General features: G+C 40.9%; 1 protein-coding gene across 5 annotated transcripts in view; it reads right to left on the bottom strand.

Annotated features, from left to right (window-relative positions):
* The window catches only part of PHACTR4 (phosphatase and actin regulator 4), a 77,652-nt gene extending 58,545 nt beyond the window's left edge, over positions 1-19,107 (bottom strand). Inside the window, exons 1-3 of one of the 5 annotated variants that reach the window (XM_045190732.3) lie at positions 18,846-19,107; positions 3,061-3,114; positions 2,619-2,685 (exon numbers count right to left, since the gene is read on the bottom strand). Coding sequence is in view for 1 of the 5 variants with exons in the window: in XM_053921965.2 (XP_053777940.1) it covers positions 3,061-3,076 (16 nt within the window). In the remaining 4 variants the exon portion in view is untranslated. Of the gene's footprint in view, positions 1-2,618; positions 2,686-3,060; positions 3,116-18,845 lie in introns of those variants that run through there. The other 4 variants (XM_024554459.4, XM_053921965.2, XM_045190733.3 and 1 more) reach the window with 4 other exon arrangements.
* Between the last annotated feature and the right edge of the window lie 3,154 nt (positions 19,108-22,261).

Genomic DNA, 22,261 nt, shown 5'->3' with positions numbered 1-22,261 from the left:
TGCAGTCATTACTTAAAAAAAAACCTGGTTGCATATATCAATGGAGTTTAATAATACTCTTACTGTATTCTACCACTGTGCTCTTTGAAGCCGGGGATGCAAGGGAAGGGAATAAATTAAGGAGATTCAGGGTAAGAGCTGTTTGATCCCTTTACCATCTTCCCTACTTCATGACCTTGAATGTTTGCTCCACACCCACCTTGGCAGAATTTTGGAGGTCTGTTTTCTAGAAGGGACAAAACAAATGGTCTCTGGACTGGGGGACACAAAAGGTGGTCGTTGGTGGGAATATAGTGCTGAAAACTAAGGGAATTAAGTGAACACACGCACAATTAATGTTGAATGCAGCAACCCCCACCAATGCTCTTCACCCCTTCACCCCATCTAAACAGTGATGGGAAGACTCTGCTTCTTGGTCCATGATACTGATAGGGAGAAGTTAAACAACAATAGGGACAAAAAGTTCACCCTATAGGAAGGTCCCAAGGCAACCAGCATATGCGTTTAAAGCTTCTAATTTAAAGCTTCCTGCTCTTAATCTCAAGCAGACAACTATTACCAGACATCAGAGGAAAACTCTACTGTAAAAGAGATCAAAAGAGAGAAAGGTAACCTTAGGGGAAAAGAGACAAAGCAACAAAGAAAATTTGTTGAAACAATGAAAGACTATTATGAAAGAAACATTCAAAGAATATAAAAAAGACCTCCTAGATAGTAAAACATAATAGTAAAAAAAAAAATTAATAGAAGATAAAGAAATCTTCCCGGAGGTAGAGCTAAAGAAAAAAGACAAAAATTACAGAACTATTCCAGGAGGTCCAACATCAAGAAGCTATTGGCAATCAAGAAAGAGGAAGACGTAAGATTTGGGAAACAAAAAGAGGAAACACAGGAGAGAAGCAGAGTTGCCAGGTAACTAGGAATATCCCAGGACAACAGCTGTGTATCACGCACAGAGGGGCACCTATCCAGATTGGAGCAGTGTAACTCACGAGACATACGAAAGGCTGTCACCACCAAAATCTCCGCTGCCATTTACCCTCTTTTCAAAGAGAAGAACTTAGTGCCAAGGTAAGCCTGGACATCAGCTTGTCTTGACTGAGTCCTAGGAAATTTCTTCTCAAAATATTCACCTGCCTGAAGAGCTCAGAATACTCATTTCACCCCACAGAAGTATTCTTTACGCTACAGCTGTAGGTAGGTCACAGACAATTTGGGAAAAACCACAGAACTGCTCACTCCCTGTGACCATTTCCATGTCTCTAAAATCCACATTATGAATGTAAATGTTAACTAATTTACAAATTCCAAGATTTAAAGTATTAGAGGAAAAATCTTACTAGCACAGAACACAACTGTTTCCCCATATTAGTGATCAAAAGCACATTTCAATTTATCTTTCAACTGACTACTGGTCAATTATAACTTCCATAGCAACTCCCGCTTTGATATCCTCTAGTAAATTTAAGTTATACTTAATTTAAATGAAATTTAATTAGCTCAATGATAAATTTAATTAGATTAAATCAAATTTAAGTTATGCTTGAGTTAGGTGATGTTGAAGGTCAGCGAGAAAAATGTTTCTGTAAAGACCTTTGTAGTTATTGTATGTTACTCTCGTAGGCCATATGCCCATGTTCTTTAGGATTTGTCACCAGGCAACTACAAGCAAATTGTTCATAAATAATCTCCTCAAGAATTAACTTGATAATAAAACTATACATTGATAAATAAAGTACTAACTGCCCTCTGGTGTTCAAACTAAGGATTTCACTGATGAACTAGGCACAATGTAAAGTATCCTTCAGGGGGAAAAAAAAACAAGGTCATAAAAAAGCCATTTAGGGTCATTAAAATCAGAGGAGAAATTCTGATTTTGCAAGGTTTTCAAGAATAGTCTCAAATCCAAGACAACGGCTAATTAATTTGAGCTATCTGATATTTTTGTACAAGTAGGCCAAAGTGCCTACTCACAGTCATCAATGGTAGCTGGGCATGAATAGAATATAAACTTGGTAACATTTTTACTATACTTCTTCAGATTACACTAACATAAAAGGAGACTCAGACTTTTCCCATTTGGTAAAAAATCACCAAATGCTTGAATCAAAATCTTCCTCCAGCATGCATGCTGAGGCTAAGTAAGGCAAACTGTCGCTGCTTCCTTTTTCATTCATGCATATTTTAAGTGGGAAGTACTTTCTAACCATCTTTCTAGTCTATAATTTTTTAGTAATTGGATATCCTAGACTGTATTTCTCTTTGAAATTAGAGTCAACAGGAAAATAAATAGGGTGATACGCAGTAACTGCCATTTTAGTCAAAAAGGCAGATATTAAACCTCTGTGTATTGAGATTTATATTCCCTTAACCATGTTGTTAGAGAATTTAAATTTTCTTATTTTAATTTGCCAAATAGTTCTTGTTTTATTTGAATTAATTAACATTCTAGAGAAGCAGCTCTCAAAGTGTGGTCTAGGGACCACTGGGGAATCCCTAATAGCAAGGTTAGAATTATTTCTTATAATAATATAAGGAGGCTATTTGTCTTCTCATTCTTGTTATCTTCCAACTACACAGTCAATTTTCCAGAGATTACATGGAATGTGATAACACACAAGAACGACTGCAGAAGCACATATGCAAATCCAGCTGTCTTCTCTTAATACCAGACATTAAACAGATCTGCAAAAATACAAAACAATGCCACTCCTCTCAGTAATGTTTATTTGGGGAGTTATTTTTCATTAAAAATGTTACTTATACAATATGTAATGGCTTTATTGATGTTATTTTAGATGAATTAATATTTTCAAAATTTCTGAGTTTTAACTTATAATATTATAAATATCAACAAATACAAGTCATACAAATAAAGCTCTTTGGGGCCCTCAAATATATTTAAGAGTATAAAGGGATCCTGAGATCAAAGTTTGAGACCCACTAGTTGAGAGAGTAGCATAATGAACATGAAAAAAATTAATTTACTCTCAAAGCTTTAATGGAGGTGAGGATAAAACACAAATATCATTTACTAAGGAAAATGCAGGTGATACTCACCAAGTGGATCTTCCATGTCAGTACTAACCAGTTTATGGAGGTAGGGTATAGTTTCTGAAAAGAAAAAAGAATAAATATCATGCTTACAACATGGGAATACATCATCTTTAAAAAAATAAATAAATAAACCCAGTTCAGTAACAGTGATTACAGTTTAAAAGTACAACATTATAGAAATGTACAACTTATAAAGTGAGAACACTGTCAACTGAGATTTATTTTTAAGGGTTTGAAAATCAGATTTATAATATAAAAATTTCATAAAACATTTAAGGATAATTTTCATTTTAAAATACATTATTGTTTTCCATGAACAACTTGGTTGAGAACTAAACTGTTTGAGATGGGAGACAACTGAAAACCGAGGTTTGACTAAGTAACAATTCCCTAAGAAACCTATGGCTCTAAGACCCCATATGCCACAGGTCTCATGGATTCCACACCCAGAAGTCATCTGCACTTTAAAGTGTTTTTTTAAGATTTATTTATTTTTAGAGAGAGGGGAGGGAGGGAGAAATAGCGGAAGGGAAACATCAATGTGCAAGAGAAACATTGATCAGCTGCCTGTCGCATGCCCCCAAACTAGGGATGTGGCCTGCAACCCAGGCATGTGCTCTGACTGGGAATCAAACCATCAACCCTTCAGTTAGTGGAGCGATGCCCAACCCACTGAGCCACACCAGTCAGAGCTGCACTTGAAGTTTAATGCTCCAGAGCTGCTGTCTTGAAATTATCAGTAATTTCATTTGTAAATTTGTGTTCTTTAAGTGAAGTCTGATGGGGAAAATGATATCTGTGCTGAGGGCTTGAAGCCTCAGCTCACACACATGATCTATTGCCTCCTGGTTTCCCAGGAGGCGGCTCTTAGCCACACTCCAGCACCCCCTGGCTATCCTATCCCTGTCTGGGCTGGGGGAACCATGGCACTTTTGGGGGGCAATTTCTCTTGCTCACCCTCAATCCAGGAATACAAGGCATACAGACAATATAGTTGGCCCTGCTTATGGCCATTCATTCAGGTAATGGTAAACTGGGGAAATGGGAACACTAACGTTTTGAGGACAGGCTGACATTGACATCTGGAGTCTGGAAGTGTCATCATGGACTTATGAGGACCAGGAAATAAACTGAGTCCTGGCCCAATACCCAGTTCACAATGGGCCCACTGGGTCTGTGGACCTCCTGGCGGTCACTTCCCTGGTCCCTGCATATATAATTGAAATAGACATAGTTGGAAATTAGTGCAACCTCCGTTTTGAGTCCTTAGCATGTAGGATAAGAGTTATCATACTGGGGAAGGCCAAGGGGAAGGAAACCACTAGGAGCTGCCCTACACCACATGCTAAGGTAATAAATAAAAGACAAGCAACAGTATTGTATCCTGGTGGTGAAGGAGGGAAGATGAAAGAAATTAGGGCTATACTCTTTACTTTTTATTTTTTAAGATTTTATTTATTTTTAGACAGAGTGGAAGGGAGGGAGAATGAGAGAGGGAAACATCAATGTGTGGTTGCCTCTGGCGTGCCCGCTACTGGGGACCTGGCCAGCAACCCAGGCATGTGCCCTGACTGGGAATCGAATCTTTGACCCTTTGATTCACAGGCCGGTGCTCAATAATCCACTGAGCCACACCAGCCAGGGCTAGGGCTATACTCTCAAAAAAGAGGATGCAGGATTTACCACTATGGTTGCTGCAGAAATCCTGGAGGAAGGCAGCAGATTACCACAAACTCAATCTAACAGTTGTCACAATGTAGGTGCCAGTTTAGTGATCATGGAACACCAAAGATGCCAGATGTGGTATCTTTTCTAGAGAAGATTAACACAGAAATTGGAGAAATAAAACTTTTTCTTTTATCCCTATAAGCCCTGGCCAGGTAGCTCAGTTGTTAGGGCCTCATTCTGATACTCCAAGGTTGTGGGTTTGACCCCCTGGTCAGGCACATACAAGAATCACCCAACAATGTATCAATGAGTGGAACAACAAATTGATGTTTCTCTCTCCCTTCCTCTCTCTCTCTCAAATCAATCAACAAATTTTTTAAGTTTTTTAAAAAGACAGAAAATAGCATCAGAAACAAATCATATTCACACAGAATGGATTACAACATTCATTTACAGAACTACATCAATTTTGGCACCCTTTCACTAACATAGTCCTAAGAAATAGGGACCATCTGGACTTCCTACAGAAAATCACAGTAAACCACTACATTAACAATATCATGATAATTGAGCTAGGTAAGTGAAAGATTGATAGCACATTAAAGGCCTTGTCAGTACACATGGACTCCAAGGGTGAGAGATAAATGCTACAAAGATTCAGATACCAATTACATCAGTAAAATGTTTATAGGCTCAGTCTCCAGGGACTTGATAAGACATGCCAATCAAGCAAAGGCATCCAAATAAATAACTGAATCTTGTACGTCTCACCATTAAGAAAGAAGCACAACACGTGAGAATACTGCTTTTTTATACTGGGTCACACAAAAAATTGCCACTTTTGAGAGTAGCCAGAACAGAGAAGAACACTACGGGCCTAGGTGGTGATGCAGATAACCTGGCAAATCCTGTGATATTATGGCAAGCCCCAGTGAGAGAATCGTTACACAGATTCCTGGGGTTCTAGAGCGAGGCCATCCATTTGCAGCAGAAAATTGTATGCTTTCTGCAAAACAACTTCTGGCATGCTACTGGGTCCTAGTAGATAGAGAACACCTGCCCACGCTATGCCACGTGATCATTTATCCAGAATCACCCACCATCATGACGCAGTTCTGCGAGACTCACCAACTCATCATGTTGGGTGGATCCAGCAAGAATCCAGCTTACTGAAAGTGATACATCCAGTTTCAAGCACAAGCAGTACCAGAAGTCACAAGCATTAGCAGACAGCCCGAACCTCGTACCATCTGCCACTATTGCACAAGCACCACTCCCTCAGCATGTACCTCTGGCCATATGAGGGCCAAACAGCCAGCTGACAAAGAAGAAACCTCCCCTTTTCTACAGATGGTGGTATGTGGGCACAAACCAAAAATGTAGTAGCTGCACTGCAGCCTTATTCAGGGAACGGCACTGAAAGACAGTGGTAACGGAAACCCTCCCAACAAGCAGAGCTTTAGGCAGTACACCTGACTGCCTACTTTGTGTGGTCTGAAGTTAGAACATAGACAACTCACAGGCAAATGTCCTGACATATTGGTCAGGGGGGTATAAGGAGAAAAATTGGAAAATTGGGCAAGGAGGTCTTAAGATAGAGGGATGTAGAAGGACATAAGAATAGTCACATTTGAAGATCTTGGTAACTTATGTTAACAGTCATCAGAGAACATCTACCATGAAAGAGGCACTAAACAACCAAGTGGGCACTGACTCAACCAGTTTTCATCATCCATCTCTTGCCCTGGCCTCCGAGTGCTGACAAATGGGCTCATGAAAGAAGGTGACCGTCTGTGGTGAGCGTGTGCTTCTTCCCGCTCCCTGGCCAGCAGCCTACCGATCTCCCTCTCCTGTGTCCCAGGTCTAACCTGTCTCTTCTTTTTCCTCCGCCTCAGGTGGAATCACTGCCAAGATGCCGATTTTCGTGACCATCACCCTTGAGGTTGAACCTTTGGATACAACAGAAAATGTAAAGGCCAAGACCAGGGTAAGGAATGAACTCCTCCTGATAAACAAAGACTGATCTTTGCTGGCAAGCAACAGCAAGATGGACGTACTTTGTCTGGCTACAACATTCGAAAGGAGCCCACGCTTCATCCTGCGTTGAGACTTCGTGCTGGCGCTACGAAAAGGACAAGTCTTCCGCCCTCCCAAGGAGAGCAGGCATGAGAGAAAGGAGGTCAAGCTGGCTGTCCAGAAACACTACAAAGTGCACGAGAGTGGCAAAATCAGCTGCCTTCGTCGGGAGTGCCCGGCAGCGGAATGCAGTGCCGCAGTGTTTACGGCAGCCACTTTCACAGACATTATTGTGGCAAATGTTGTCTGACCTATTGCTCCAGCAAACTGGAAGACAAGTAATTGTACATGGGTTAATGAAAGACATGAATGTAAAAAACAAGAAGAAAAAGAAGGTGACCATGGTGGCAGAGATATACACTATGCATGGACTACACAGTTACCTATGAACTACACATGAATCCCACTTACCAAAAAAGCTCTAGCTACTGATGCCACCAAAAGTCGGGTGGCCAGCAAGAGACCTACACGAAGCTCCCAATATGGCACGCACTTTTTTCAATGCTCACCCAAGAATATTTTTATTAATTTTAGAGACAGAGGAAGGGGGAGATAGAAAAAAAAAAAAAACATCGATGTGAGAGAAAAACATCAATCCATTGCCTCCCATAAATGCCCTGAGGATCGAACCTACACCCTCTGGTGCACAGGATGAGGTTCCAAACAACTGAGTACCTAGCCAGGGCTGGCACAATCTTTTAAGGAAACCAACCAGCTACTTGATGGCAAGTTGATTATGTTTATATATATATATAGCACCCCAGGGACAGCACTACTTTGTCATAAAATACTACACTAAGTTGGTGCTTCAGCTGTGCCTTCATCAGGCCATTCCAGTCCTCTTCTAAGTTAGCAGCTCCCGGAGATGATTCTATCTATGATGCCACCACCAGGTCCCATGGTCTGGGCCCTCTCCTGCACTTATTACAAAGTAGGCCCCCTGTCATGAAATCATGTCATGTGAGAAGATGCTTACTGGCATATTAAACATTTCCCAACCTCACACGTAGTCTTCACTGCGCAGCCATAAGGGTGGGAAAGACAAACCTATACCCAGAATACGTCCATATTCCTTTAGGAATAAATTGTTCACCCTTCCAGGGTCCAAGGGGCCAAATACAGTCGACCCTTGAACAACTCAGGGATTTGGGACACCAACCACCTGCACAGCTGAAAATCCACGTAAAACTAAGTCATAGCCCTCACCATACACAAGGTCCCAACCTTGGACCTAAAATGCTTTAAAACAAAAAAAAGTACAGTCACTAGTCTTCTATGTTCTTAAAAGGTTTTTCACCATCTAAACTGCCAAATGGTTTTTTAAGACCATGTAAAATTTCAACTAGATTACAAACGAATGGATGCTGACAGCAGGGCACCTCTAGAAAAAGCAGCGAATCCGACCGGTGAAGGGGCGCATCTCCATGTGCAAAAACTAGAAAGTTGCTGCCACCATAAAAAATGGCAGGGCAGGGAAGAAAAGGCAGTCAAGTCCTCACATCACCCCTCTTCTCCTTACTCCTATACGCTCTCCATCCTCTTCCCAATACTGTTCCACACCCTCCACCACCACCTCCAGGTTCTAACAGATCTCTCCGAAGTTCCCATTTGGCTCTGTAAATTCGAAAGTGGTAAGGAAATATACGGGTCATTTTCTTATTCCATGAAAGCACTAACTAGATGTAAAACCAGCCAACAACACATCAGCTAAGGTACTTAACTGAATGTTAAAAATCCTGTTGTGTATAAATATCGCTTTTAACTAAACATGACATTCATAAATACAAGGATGTGCTGCACCACACAACATAAGCAAAACAGGATTTACACAGGACAACTATGTTTTTTCTGCCTAACCAAAAGCATCTCCTTTTTTAATATCAAGCAGATTTTAAAATGAAATTTTAGAGGCATACAAAACATTTGCTAGTCTGGTTTACATTTAACTGGTAGCTGTGATAATGTCTATACAACCTAAGGCAAGTAAGAAAAATCACTTCAGTTTTATTTTGTATCTGTACTACTGGAAGTCTTGGTCTACAGTTTACCTAACAGGTATTAAAGGCTCCTGTTGCTAATGGTATCCATAGTCTTGGTATCCATAGTATTAATATTAGTGTATGAGAATTGTGAAACACCTCTACGCCCTTCTTAGCTTTAGCAAAATCTTTCATATGTATTAGTTCCTCAACTTTAATAACTGTAGTTAAAGAAACATAGAACAATGCATTACAAGCTAATAACTTCTGATATTAAAAGCAAAACTGAGCCCTGGCTGGTGTGGTTCAGCAGATTGAGTGCCGGCCTGCAAACTAAAGGGTCGCTGGTTGGATTCCCAGTCAGGGCACATACCTGGGTTGCAGGCAAGGTCCCCAGTAGGGGGCATGGAAGAGGCAACCACACATTGATGTTTCTCTCCCTCTTTCTCCTTCCCTTCCCCTTTCTCTAAAAATAAATAAAATCTTTTTAAAAAATGGGTATTAATACAATATACGTGTAAATAATGGAAATACAGGTAGCAAAGAAAAGGGTTCCCTCTTTTGTTTTAGCCATATGAGAAGTAGGGCTGGCCTTTTAGGTATTGTTAAAGTTTACCCCACTCCTTGATTTTAGCTCCAAAACAAAAGTCAGCAGATTTTGGCTCCATCATGATTCTGCACTTGATCAAAATACATAATGTCTAAAAACATTATCAGCCCTGGCTGGCGTAGCCCAGTGGGTTGAGCGCAGGCTGCAAACCAAAGGGTCACTGGGTTCAATTCCCAGTCAGGGCACATGCCTGGGTTGTAGGCCAGATCCCTGGTTGGGGGCAGGTTAAGAGGCAACCCGTCTATGTATCTCTCACACATCGATGTTTCTCTCCCTCCTCCCTCCCTTCCTGTCTCTCTAAAAACAAAAACAAAACAATAACAAAAAATGCACTAGCATATACTAAAGTTTTTTATTTACCAAATCCATTAAACCTTTTGTTATTAATTCCTAAAGTACCCTGAAGAGTTAAATGCTGCTTTTCTACTTCAGAGAGCTCCTAATTTTCTACAAAATAAAACAACTATAAATACAAAGAGGAGATAGTTTTAAAAAAATACAGTAGAATAGAGGTTACCGGATGCTGAAGGAGAAGGATGATGTGGAGTTATTACTTAGTGGGCACAGTTTCTGTTTGCGATGATGAAAATGTTTTGGAAATGGTTAGTGGTGACGGCTGCGCAAACTGAATGTACTTAATGCCACTGAACTATACACTTTAAAAAGGTTAAAATGGTAAACTTTACCACAGTAAGAAAATGTGAAGTGTGCAATGTTTAATGCGAAGAAACAGACTTCTCATTTACCTGCTGTCCAAGTCTGCAAAGATACGTTCATTTAACAGAACAGTCCTAAGTGGTCTATGGCTATGGTGGAAGGGTGGCGTCCCTCTCCCAACTACACAAAGATGACCCAGCCACCAGCTATCTTACCTAAGTTTATGTAAGCACACAGACTACGTAAGAGACTGTTAGTGTAACTCCCAGTCTTACTGTTAACGCCAAGAGGTAAGAGGCTTGTATCACTTTTTAATACATGCAGCAAAAATGCACTCAGTTTATCCCAGGTCATAATGCTCTCCCTCAAATTTAGATTCAGGGGAAGGGACAGGAGGTAAAGTTGGGTGTGTGCAAGTAAAAAAAAATGGAAAGTACTCTTCATACCTATGACTGGTTCTGTACAGTTAACTCTTTAGTATCCACTGGCAGCATTTTTAATTGGTATCCATGAGGAGGGGGGGAAAAGAAAAGGTAAGGCTATTAGACCTTGGGAATCCTGCCCCTTTCTACCTGTCACTCACTGAATGTGAGGAAAAGTGTTTCAGGTCTCCACTTTTTAACCTTGTTTAATTAAAAAAAAAGAAAAAAAATCAACACCCAAAGGAAACAACCATTTCTCTATAAACCCTATTCTGAGGTATGAAATACATCATCAACACTAATGTAAGAAAAATACTTTATTATTTTTTAATATCCTTGATCTCTTATAAAGTGAAGATTTTAAAATTTCTAATAACCTAGGTGGATAGTGGCATCTCAAGATGAATAAGAACACTTTTAATTTAGTGTCTTCCGAGCCCTGACTGGTGTGGCTCAGCTGGTTGGGTGTCAGCCTGCAAAGTGAAAGGTCGACAGCTGATTCCTGGTCAGGGCACATGCTTGGGTCGTGGGTTCTGTCCAATTGGGGGGGCACACAAGAGGCAACCGATCGATGGTCTCTCCCTCTCTTTCTCCTCCCCCCTCTCTAAAAATAGATAAATAAAACAAAAGTTGAAAAATTAATATTTACTCCAGCTATGGGGAAATAATTTTCTAATGATGGAAGAAATATAAGAACTTACAAAGAAAAGAAGGAATAGCTATGGCATGAAATATTTAGGTTTATGTACAAACCAAAAATAAAAATAAACTTGAAAATATATTAATATTCATAATCAAAGGATTAAAAAAGTATCTAAGAACATAAGGACCCAAACAAATAAGTGATCAAAAAGCAAAAAAAGAGTTTACAGTAGTATGAAAAAATGTTTGACTTTCTTAATAATTAAAATGTTAAAGCAATAAGTATGCAACATTTATAACTTAAATTAGAAATATATTTATTTTAAAATATTAAAATCTATTATTAGTAAAGTTGGTTGTGAATAAACAAGTAAACTGTTATTTGCACTGAAAATCAGAGTAGTAATGCTGGCAAACAATTCGGTAATACCGATAAAGCAATATATAAATGCTAACAGCTGCGAATCCAGTAATTTCATATTCTCAAAAACATTACATGCATGAAGATCTATGTGTAGCATTATTTGTAATAACTATTTACCATTTGTAATGGTTAGATAAATTGAAACCAACAACATAGGAACCTTAAACTCAGTTTATTTTCATATACAGGTACTGTTTAGTAGGGAGAATAAAGAGGTAAACAAACTATAGAGGAAAAGGTGCTCTGCAGAGATACGGACAAAGTGCTTTGAGATCACTCAAGGTAAGGATGAATCATTAATCCTTTATACCAATTTTTGACACTGTGTTGCCAACCAAAGTACACAAAAGAGAGTAAGCAGCTGGGTCCCAAAAATCACGGGTACGGGTTATCAACTAGATAGCATGCAAGTGCAGGGTACAGGCAGGACGAGGGAGTCCTCTGTAAGAGACACATGAGTTCCGTCACAGTGAGCCAGCCACAGAGGAAACAAGCCAAGCAATGCTCTGTTCTGTCAATCATAAAATTGTTATCTACTCTTTTATTGAAGAATAAAAGAGTCAACATCGATCCAAAAAATACTCCTGGAAATCTGGCTAACAAGTGCACATTTGGGAGAATAAATGTAGAGAATCTTTAACAATGGAGGGTTTTTCTGGTTTTTGTCTTTTTAGATTTTATTTATTTATTTTTACAGAGAGGGGAAGGGAGGGAGAAAGAGAAGGAGCATCAACGTGTGAGAGAAACATCAAATGGTTGACCAGTGGGCAGCCCAGGCATGTACCCTGACCAGGAACGCAACCAGTAACCTTTCGGTTTGCAGGATGATGCCCGACTGAGCCACACCAATCAGGGCAACAATGGAGTTTTTTTTAAGGCACAGATTTGATTCAAGATTAGATTCCATTTTAAATGTATATCTGAAAAAACACCCAGCAATATCATATACTGCAAATAAATGTCTAACTGCAGTGCACTGACAGTTCACACGCTGAGAGACTTCCCAGCATCAGGGGATGCACTTCAAAACCGGGCTCCCTTCCTCCCTGCGCAGCACCGATCACAGTGCGACCCCTTTTCCTTTGCCAGAGACACTAACTTTCCTCACACTTATTAATCACTGAACAGTTTACAAAAGCCTCTTCATCCGCTATCTCATCTGACCCCTCTGAAGAAATTGTTACTATCCCTACCTAATATATGAGGAAACTGAAGTTTAAAAAGATTAGCTGACTTAGATATTCACAGCTAGTAAGTGATAAAGCTGGAACTAAAACCCGGGTATTCAGGACTCCAAAGAGTAAATACATTATATCGAGGAAATATGTCAGAATTTTCAAAATGTCCAAAAAAATATACACCTTGTGCTTTAAACATAATAGAGAAATTAAACTGAAAACCAAGCTTGAATCTGAAAGCTTGCATCAAGACAGTTAACTGTGACAATACAGAACAAATAATGATCTTACCCTGGCCAGGTACCTCAACTGGTTAGAGCACCATGAAAATATGCCAAGGTTGGAGGGTTCAATCCCCAGCTGGAGCACATACAAGAACCAATCAATGAATGCATAAATAAGTAGAACAACAAATCTATGTTTCTCTCCCTCAAGTCGATAAATAATAATAATGGTCTTATTTGGTAAGTGCTATAAGAAAGATCTACAATAGAGTAAATATACCTTCTTCAACAAATGGTGTTGGGAGATCTGGACAGCTACATGCAAAAAAATGAAACTCAACCACCAACTTACACCATACACAAAAATAAACTCAAGATGGATAAATGACTTAAATATAAGTTGTGACACCATAAAATTACTAGAGAAGGCCCTGGATGGTGTGGCTGAGTGGATTAAGTGCCAGTCTGCAAACCAAAGGGTTGCTGGTTCGATTCCCAGTCAGGGCACATACCTGGGTTGTGAGCCAGGTCCCCAGTTGGGAGCGCATGAGAGGCAACCACACATTGATGTTTCTCTACCCCTCTTTCTCCCTCCCTTCCCCTTTGTCCAAAAATAAATAAAATCTTTTTTTTTTTAAGTACTAAAGGAGAACATAGGCAGGAAAATTTCAGATATTCCATGAAGCAGTATTTTCACCAATATGTCTCCTACAGCAAGGGATATAAAGGAAATAATAAGCAAATGGGACTACATCAAGTTAAAAAGCTTCTGCACAGCTAAAGAAAACATCAGCAGCACTGGCTGGTATAGCTAGTGGATTGAGCACAGACCTGCAAACCAAAGGGTGGCCAGTTCAATTCCCAGTCAGGGAACATGCCTGGGCTGCAGGCCAGGTCCCCAGTAGGGGGTGCACGAGAGGCAACCACACATTGATGTTTCTCTCCCTCTTTTTCTCCCTCCCTTCCCCTCTCTCTAAAAATAAATAAATAAAATCTTTTTAAAAAATCAGCAAAATGAAAAGAACCAACCATATGGGAAAATTTATTTCTCAATGATACCTCATGCAAGGGTTTAAGGGTTTGATCTCCAAAACATATAAAGAACACACATGACTCCACACCAGGAAGACAAACAATTCCATTAAAAAATGGGCAAAGGATCTGAACAGACACATCTCCAAGAAGGACATACAGAGGGCCCGTAGACATATGAAAGGATACTCGGCATCACTAGCCATCAGAGAAATGCAAATTAAAACCACGATGAGATACTACTTCACACTGGTCGAATGGCCATCATAAATCAACAAACAACAAGTGTGGGTGAGGTTAAAGAGAAAAGGGAACCCTAGCACACTGCTGGTGGGCATGCAGACTGGTACAGCCACTGTGGAAAACAGTATGGAATTTCCTCAAAAAAACTAAAAATGGAACTGCCTTTTGACCCGGCAATTCCACTGCTGGGATTATACTCTAAGAATCTTGAAACACCAATTCTTTTTTTTTTTTTTTGAAGATTTTATTTATTCATTTTAGAAGGGAAGGGAGGGAGAAAGAGAGAGAGAGAAACATCAATGTGTGGTTGCCTCTCGCACACCCCCTTCTAGGGACCTGGCCCGCAACCCAGGCATGTGCCCTGACTGGAAAAGGAACAGGTGACCCCTTGCTTCGCATGCTGGCACTCAATCCACTGAGCTACACCAGCCAGGGCCCAATTCAAAAGAACCTATGTGCCCCAATGTTCATAGCAGTGTTATTTACAATAGCCAAGTGCTGGAAACAGCCTAAGTGCCCATCAGTAGATGAGTGGATCAAAAAACTGTGGTATATTTACACAATGGAATACCATGCAGCAGAAAGAAAGAACTCTTACCCTTGGTGACAACATGGATGGAACTGGAAACTAGTATGCTAAGTGAAATAAGCCAGAAGGTAAAAGACAAATACCGTATGATCTGACCTATAAGTGGAACCTAATCAACAAAACAAACAATTGAGCAAAGTAGAACCAGAGACATGGACATGAAGAACAAACTGACAGTGTGACCAGAGGGGAGGGAGGGAGGGGGATAACCGGGGAAAGAAGGGAAAGAAGGTAGGGACAAGTCAAGGAACATGTATAAAGGATCCATGGACAAAGACAAGGGCGGGGGGGTGCTGAATGTGGGAAGTGGGGGGTGGGTAGGGCAAGGGAGAGTAATAGGGGGAAAATGGGGACAATTGTAATCAAACAATAAATTTTTTTTAAAAAAAGATCTACAGAGTTATGGTAGCCCATGTGAAGAGATGACTATTAGTCACAAAACAGTTTATAATGGGACACCAGACTCTCTTACACCAGGGAATCCATCCATTCTCTTTGTTTCTTTATAAATAATCCTCTCTCAATGCTCCTTTTCCTTTTATAATAATAGTAAACTTACTGACTACAAGAACTTGAATGGTGTAATACAACCACTCACTCACTCTACTTGCTTCTGGAAACAATTCCACACGCTAGGTAGAGCAGGAATTATCCCCATGTTAAAGATGAGAAAAAGTTCAAAAAGGTTACCCTCTAAAGCTGCACAGTAATTAAGACAAAATTTTATTTTAGTACATATTTCCTGTCTGACTTGTCTGTCTGTCCACCCCACCCCTAATCAGTCCATAAGCCCCCAAAGGGAAAAGATTTATTTTGTTTTCACTGCTTTAAGATTGGCCTATAACAGTACTTCGAACACAATAGGTTTCCACTAAATGTTTGTTGACTGAATATATGAACTGCTTTTGAAATTTAAAAAGACCAACAGCAAAAAAACACAAGGGAAGAAAGTTCCTTCCAGCCCCGGCCAGGTTGCTCACTTGGTTAGATCATCATCCAGACACACCGAGGTCATGAGTTCTATCCCCAGCCAGGGTACATAATCAAGCAATGAACAGATAAATAAATAGGACAACAAATCAATGTTTATTTGTTTGTTTCTCTTCTCTTTCTCTCCCTTCCTTTCTCTTTCTCTCCCTCCCTCTCTCTAAAATAAATAAATTATAAAAAATTTAAGTTCTTTCTATTATTATGGCTTAGTAAGAGATTTGAAACAGGCTTCTACTAGTTAAAAAGGCTAGACTAATTTTGACTCAATTGCATTGGCATGTTACACATTTTATCTAAAACGAATCTAGGTAAGGGAGGGGAAGTACTTTTCTGTTTCTGATGTCACATTCACAGCGAGTTCTGACACACATCTAAGACTTAAACTGCAGGTATGAAACTGATTAAAAGGTTTTACTGAAAGCAAAAACTAAAGGAAACATTTTCTTGATTCTACACTCTTGGGCTAGAAAAGTATCTGAATTTCAGTTCTTTCTTCAAGGTTAGTGCCAGCAGCCAAAGCTGCTGTATATGGTATTTCTTAATAAACCTTTAAGCAAAGATTATTAAAAATCTTTTAGTAAATAAACCTTTTAATAACAATTAGTCAAAAGCTCAGCCTAGGAACTGGCCACCCCTCCCCACCCCTAGGGATACATAAAATTGCCATTCTGCCTAGGTACAAGGTAGTCGCAGCCTACCAGAAGACAAGGTAACAGCACCAACGTTCAGAATGACTTCCGTTCAGTAGAACATCGTCTATAATTCTAGAAACCAGTTCCTTATAAATCAGTTTGTTCCGAGTGGAAAATATTTTCGTTATTTTCTCCAATATTTAGATTTCAGTAAATCACAAGGTGGTGGTGGTGGTGGTGGTGGTATGATGTGTAACTGCAATACATGTGAGGTAATGGAAAGACTACCTGACTTAGGCATGGTTTACTCTACTATTTCCTATCTAGGTGAACTCTGTGACCTTGGACAAGTTACAGAACATTCTAGAGGCTGTAAATTTAACACTGGTCAGCATAAAATGAGAGAACAACCACCTCACAGAATTGTAGTGAAAATAAATTACATAATGTATAAGAGACACCCCCCCCCCCCCCCCCGCCAGGTAGCTCAGTTGGTTAGGGCATTGACCCCATATGCCAAGGTTGCAGGTTCAATTCCCAGTCAAGAATCAACCAATGAATGCATAAATATGTGGAACAATAAATCAATGTTTCTCTCTCCCTCTTTCTCTAAAAAAATATAAATAAATAAAAATTTTGAATAAAAGCTTTGGGAAATAAGACTGGGGGCTGGGAAAAGAATGTTACTTTTCTCATTTTATACTTTTTTTTTTACTATTGTACTCTATAAAGATCAATTATTTTATTTCTATGTAGGCACAGACATATTTATCCTAAGTATACTCACTATACAATTAACCAATGAATGCATAAATAAGTGAAACAACAAATTGATGTTTTTCTCTCAATCAATAAGTAATAACACTGTACATGAGCTGTTTAAAACAAAATAGCATTGACAAGTTTGAAAATATACAGAACAGTCGCTCATTACCAACTGCTGTCCCTCAGATTATTTTTAAAACTACTAGAACAATTCTGTGGGTGCTTCTTCAAAGCATAGCCAGGAAAACACAATCCCCACCCGTTACCAGATTAAACACTGAAGAACTGCATTAAAGACCTCCAGCTCTACACAATATCACCGCCAACCCGGAATTCTCAGAGTAAATCACTTCCATTATGATACGAAAGTAATAAAGTACAAAGGGCTTTGTGTGCCTACATGGCTAGGGTCGGAATTTAATCTATATAACTTAAATGACCTTCCCTGATTCGTGTAAAGGAGTCCCCGCTGTCCCCATTTCAGACCCTTGAAACACTAAATCTGTTTTTCAAAAGGAGCATTTGCAATGGCGTTTATAAAGCGTTTTCTTAGGCTGAATATCTACTAATTCAGTCTTCCAACAGGACATACACGAAGTTACTACTATCTAACAAAGTTTGACCAAATCCACAACATTCACGTGTTGCACTAAAGGATCTACTACCTCTCCTCCCGCAAACCGGTTTCATTCCTATTACCTGGTGAAACAGTCTCCTTTTGATTTCTAGAAACCACTGTTTCTGTGCTCTCTATAAAGCAGACCCTTCTATTTATGGACGTTTTCTTTCGAATTTCTAAAGCACAATAAGTAAGAAAAGGATTGGGGGGGAGGCGACGAGTTGGGAGGCTGGTTGAAGTACTGTAATCTTTTTCTGCATGCAATGAATGAAAAGGTTGCCTGCCTGCTGCTATAAATCACTTTTTCTCCTCCGAGATTCTAGAGGTGTACTACCACTGAGCCCATCCGCTTTGATTCTTTGGTTCCCGGACTGGAGCTGCACCCCAAACCGACATCGCAGCAAATCCTATCCCTTCCCAGTTTCCCCGGGAGTGGGGCTCACTTCTTTTCCCAAGGCCATTCCCCCTACCAAAAAAAACGCCTGGAGATTCGTGTCTGGAAGGCGCCCGGGGCTGACGTTTAAGAGTTAGACAATACCCTAGAGGTTTTCAAAAGAAACTCCGTCCGCCTCTCCTGGCTCCTAAGCTTCCGCTCTGCCCAGCCGGGCTGCAGAGGTCTGAGGCTGGACCGGTTTGTAAAACGGACTTTGACCCGATCCAGTTACCGTAACCGGATCCCCAGGCACAGGTCCCAGGCAGGGACTCGCCCCAGGGGCGCCCCCGAGGAGGCGACTCCACGCACAGGCACAAAGGCGCACAGCAGCCCAGACAAAAGGGCCCGGGCAAGTAGCCTGGGGCGGAGAAGGAAAGCCTGCTCGAGGCGCGCTCCACGGCGGGACCGTTGTGGGAGGGCGGAGGAGCGGCGGCGGCGGCCCCGGCCCGCCCCGTCCGCCGCTCGAAGCGACCACAGCTTGAGCCATTTCCCTCCCCCGAACCGCGACCCGCTGGTGGAGCAAAGAAGGTGGCCGGAGCTTAAAACGCGGCCGCAGCCCGACCCCAGGCACTTCCCGCTCACTTTCCTTTGCTTGCAAAACTCACCCCGGTTGCCGCCGCCGCCTACTTAGCCTCCACAGTAGTTTCCCCCGGAAATCCTACTTGGCCCGCAGGCCGCCAGCGGCAGCCTGAGCCTTTGGCCCCCGGGAGTGGGGGAGAAGGGAGCAGGCCGGACAGTGAGAGTTAGGCGGTGTCGCCGCGGGGGTTCACGGGACTTGTAGTCTCCAGCCCCGGCCGGCCGTGTCGGGCTGACAAAATGGCGGAATCCCGTAGCCGTTTGCTCCCCCGGTGCTCGGCCCCACACGCCATCTTTGGGCATGCGCGGCATGCGCTTGGAAAAGAATTTGGTCACCTTTCCTGGTACTGAGGGGGACAAAGGTCTTTGGACTTGGGAGGACAGAGTTCAATATACTGAGCTCCGGGCAGTGCCCCAGGTGGGAGATGATGTAAGTGTGCTGTTTCAGAAAACTGTGCAGCCAGATTCAAGTATAATCACCCCCAAAAGGAAAAAAGAAATTATTAAGGGCCTATTGGAAATGCAAAAACTTTTGAAGCAGGTTCCCTCAATTTTGTGCATGAGGAAGAAATTCATAAATCATTCTTGACACCTCCTTTAGCCCATTAAATCCAGTTATTCTATATCCCAAATATTTCCATTCCTTTCCATTTTCTCCATGGCCATCAGCTAGAGGAAACCACCACCATCTCTCTCCAAGTCTTGTTATGGGGAAAACTTGGTTCTTCTTGCTGACACAGTAAAGAATTACAGATCATCAAGTCTACGAGGCAGCGTTCAGGCAGAGTTCCTAAATGACACGTGTTCACGGAAGCGATGGGGCCTTGCGGAAGTGGCGGTGAAAGGCATGGTCTTGGGTGGCAGAAAGCAAAGGCAGCGAGAGCAAGGGCGGGAAGAGCCTCACGTCCTTCACCCTGAGGACTTACATAGTTGGTGGGAGGGGGGTGAGGGGGTTACATATTGATTGGTGAGTAAAGGTGGTGCCAGCTTTCCTGGGGGGGAACTAAGTGGGGGACTACCCAAATGTAGGTATGCGTGGGGTCTGTTAGCCTGGACCCTTATGTTGCTCCAGACCCCATTTGTTCATCTTGTTGTAGAACAGATACATGACAGGAGGCAGTTACCCAAAATTACTTATGGGCTCTTTCTGTAAGCACTGGGGACCCTCTCGTAAAACAGACAGTGACCAGAGGTAGATAATTAACCAAAGCTGTTTTATGGGCTTCTGCTTTGGGCACTGTGGACCCTCTCCACTTCCTCCTTCCCACAGACCTTGGGATGAATATACAGTTTGAAAGGCTTTCTCCCAGACAGTGGAAAAGCTACATAGAATTTCAAGGGCTCCCCTCCTGTGCTAGCTGGCAGTGTGTTTCTTGTGATGTTGGAACACCTGGCAATATTCTCGGAGCAGGCGCAGGCCTGCTGAGTTAGTGGGTGAGACATGTCTCCCTCCTTCTCCCTCGCTTGATTTACCATCCATCCTACCTAACAGTCTCACCAGTTTCAGGCATCCGGGAGGAAGCAATGCAGGGATATCTCTGGATTAGGAAATGGTGGACAAGATCATGTGCTCCCTTAAGGGTGGTTATGCTTCCCAGGGGTCTGAAAAAGAGGCACTTCAAAGGCGTGTTGATCTGGGTGCACAATTACAATGGACAGGGCTCACTCACAGCACAGATACCTTTCCCAGGAAAGTGATAGGCCTGAGGCCCGACCAGCCTTCACGACCTGCCCAGTTAGAATTTATGATCAAGACATCCTGTTCCAGACATCCTGTGAGATTACTCTCAGTCAGATTTATTATAGAGCCCCTTTTTTGTCCACATGGATATACTCAAGTTTGTGGAAATTCATCAATTGGATATGTGTACTTTACTTATCTATACTTTTCTGCAGGTATATTATACTACTGATGTAATTTTTAAAAAGCTTTTATTTATTTACTTGTTTCTTAGAGAGAGGGGAAGGGAGGGAGGAAGAGAGAGAGAGAAACACGATGTGTGAGAGAATCAGCAATCCATTGCCTCTCGAACACCCCCTACTGGGGACCTGGCCGGCAAACCAGGCCTGTTCCCTGACTGGGAATCGAACTGGTGACTTTTCAGCTTGTAGGCCAGCACTCAGTCCACTGAGCTACACCAGGCAGGGCACTCCTGAGATAATTTTTCAAATGGAAAGTGGCCTGGGCCAGACCTCTCTTGTCTTCTGGGAGACCAATTAACAATAAAGATTATTTCTAACCATTATTATTTCTGGATTTGGGGCTCATGGGCACTGTTGGAGCATAATGTTAAGAGCAGAGGCTTTAGCAACAGAAACCTGTTCTGCCACTTCCTACCTGAGTGCCCTTGGCTAAGTTATTTAAGCTCATTAAGATTCAGTTTTCTCCTTGTACAATAGCAAACACAAAAGTACCTAACATATAGATTGGTGTGAGAATTCAAAAAGTAATGCACATAAGGTGCCCAACACTACACCTGATCAATGTCAAATGCTCAATAAACAATAACGTATGGTGGGTAATATTAGTTTTCATCTATTTTTTTAAGCTTCCAAGTTTTCAACAATGAACATAGAGTCTATGTCATAGACACAGGCTGCAGGAAGAAGGATGTTCATTGTAGCACTATTTGAAATAGCAAATAATAATGATAATATAATAATAATAGAGGCAATCTAAATATCCATCTACTGGAGAATGAGCAAATCATCTGTGATATATTCATAATATAAAACACTACAAAAACAGTTAAAGTGAATGAACCAAAGCTACAGGTATCAGCATGGGTAAAACAAAATATTGAGAAAACTTGCATAAGGTTATATACAACTTGATACTCTGTGTATACAATTTTAAAATACTATAGACAACATTATATACTATTTAAGTATTCATACATACATAGTAAAAAAATTGTGAGGAACTAAACCCTTCAGGCAAGCAATTACTTTTGAGGAGAAAGGAAAAGAAATGGGTGAAAAGAGGGATACATTGGGACTTAAAACATCTCTCTGATATTTTATTTCTTGAAAAAAAACTGTAAGAAAATAAGGCAAAATGTGAAGAGTTGATAACGTTGGTGTAAGGTACTTAGGTGTTTGTTATAACAAAACTCTATTTTTCTATATGTTTGAAATAATTCTCTATTTAAAAGAAGCATGGAGCAGAGCAGTAAATGCAACATGCTACCTTTTTTTTTGTAAGGAAAAATAGTAATTTATTTGTATCAACCACTGCTGTTATGCCAACCTGAAATCAATGGCTTTCACAGTGGTGGTGGTGGGTTTTTGCTTTTTAAACAGTTTTTTTTAACATACAGTAAATTTCATTCTTTTTGTATAAACATAAGTTTTAGTTTCTCTTAGGTAAACACTTAGGAGTGGGATTGTTGTGTTATATGGTAAGTGTACATCTAACTTTATTTTTAAAAAATCAAATTCTTTT

This window comes from Desmodus rotundus, chromosome 3 (genome assembly GCF_022682495.2).
Source record: "Desmodus rotundus isolate HL8 chromosome 3, HLdesRot8A.1, whole genome shotgun sequence".
NCBI lineage: Eukaryota > Metazoa > Chordata > Mammalia > Chiroptera > Phyllostomidae > Desmodus > Desmodus rotundus.
The sequence above is the reverse complement of the archived record's forward strand: the minus strand, read 5'-3'. Positions and strand labels throughout refer to the sequence as shown.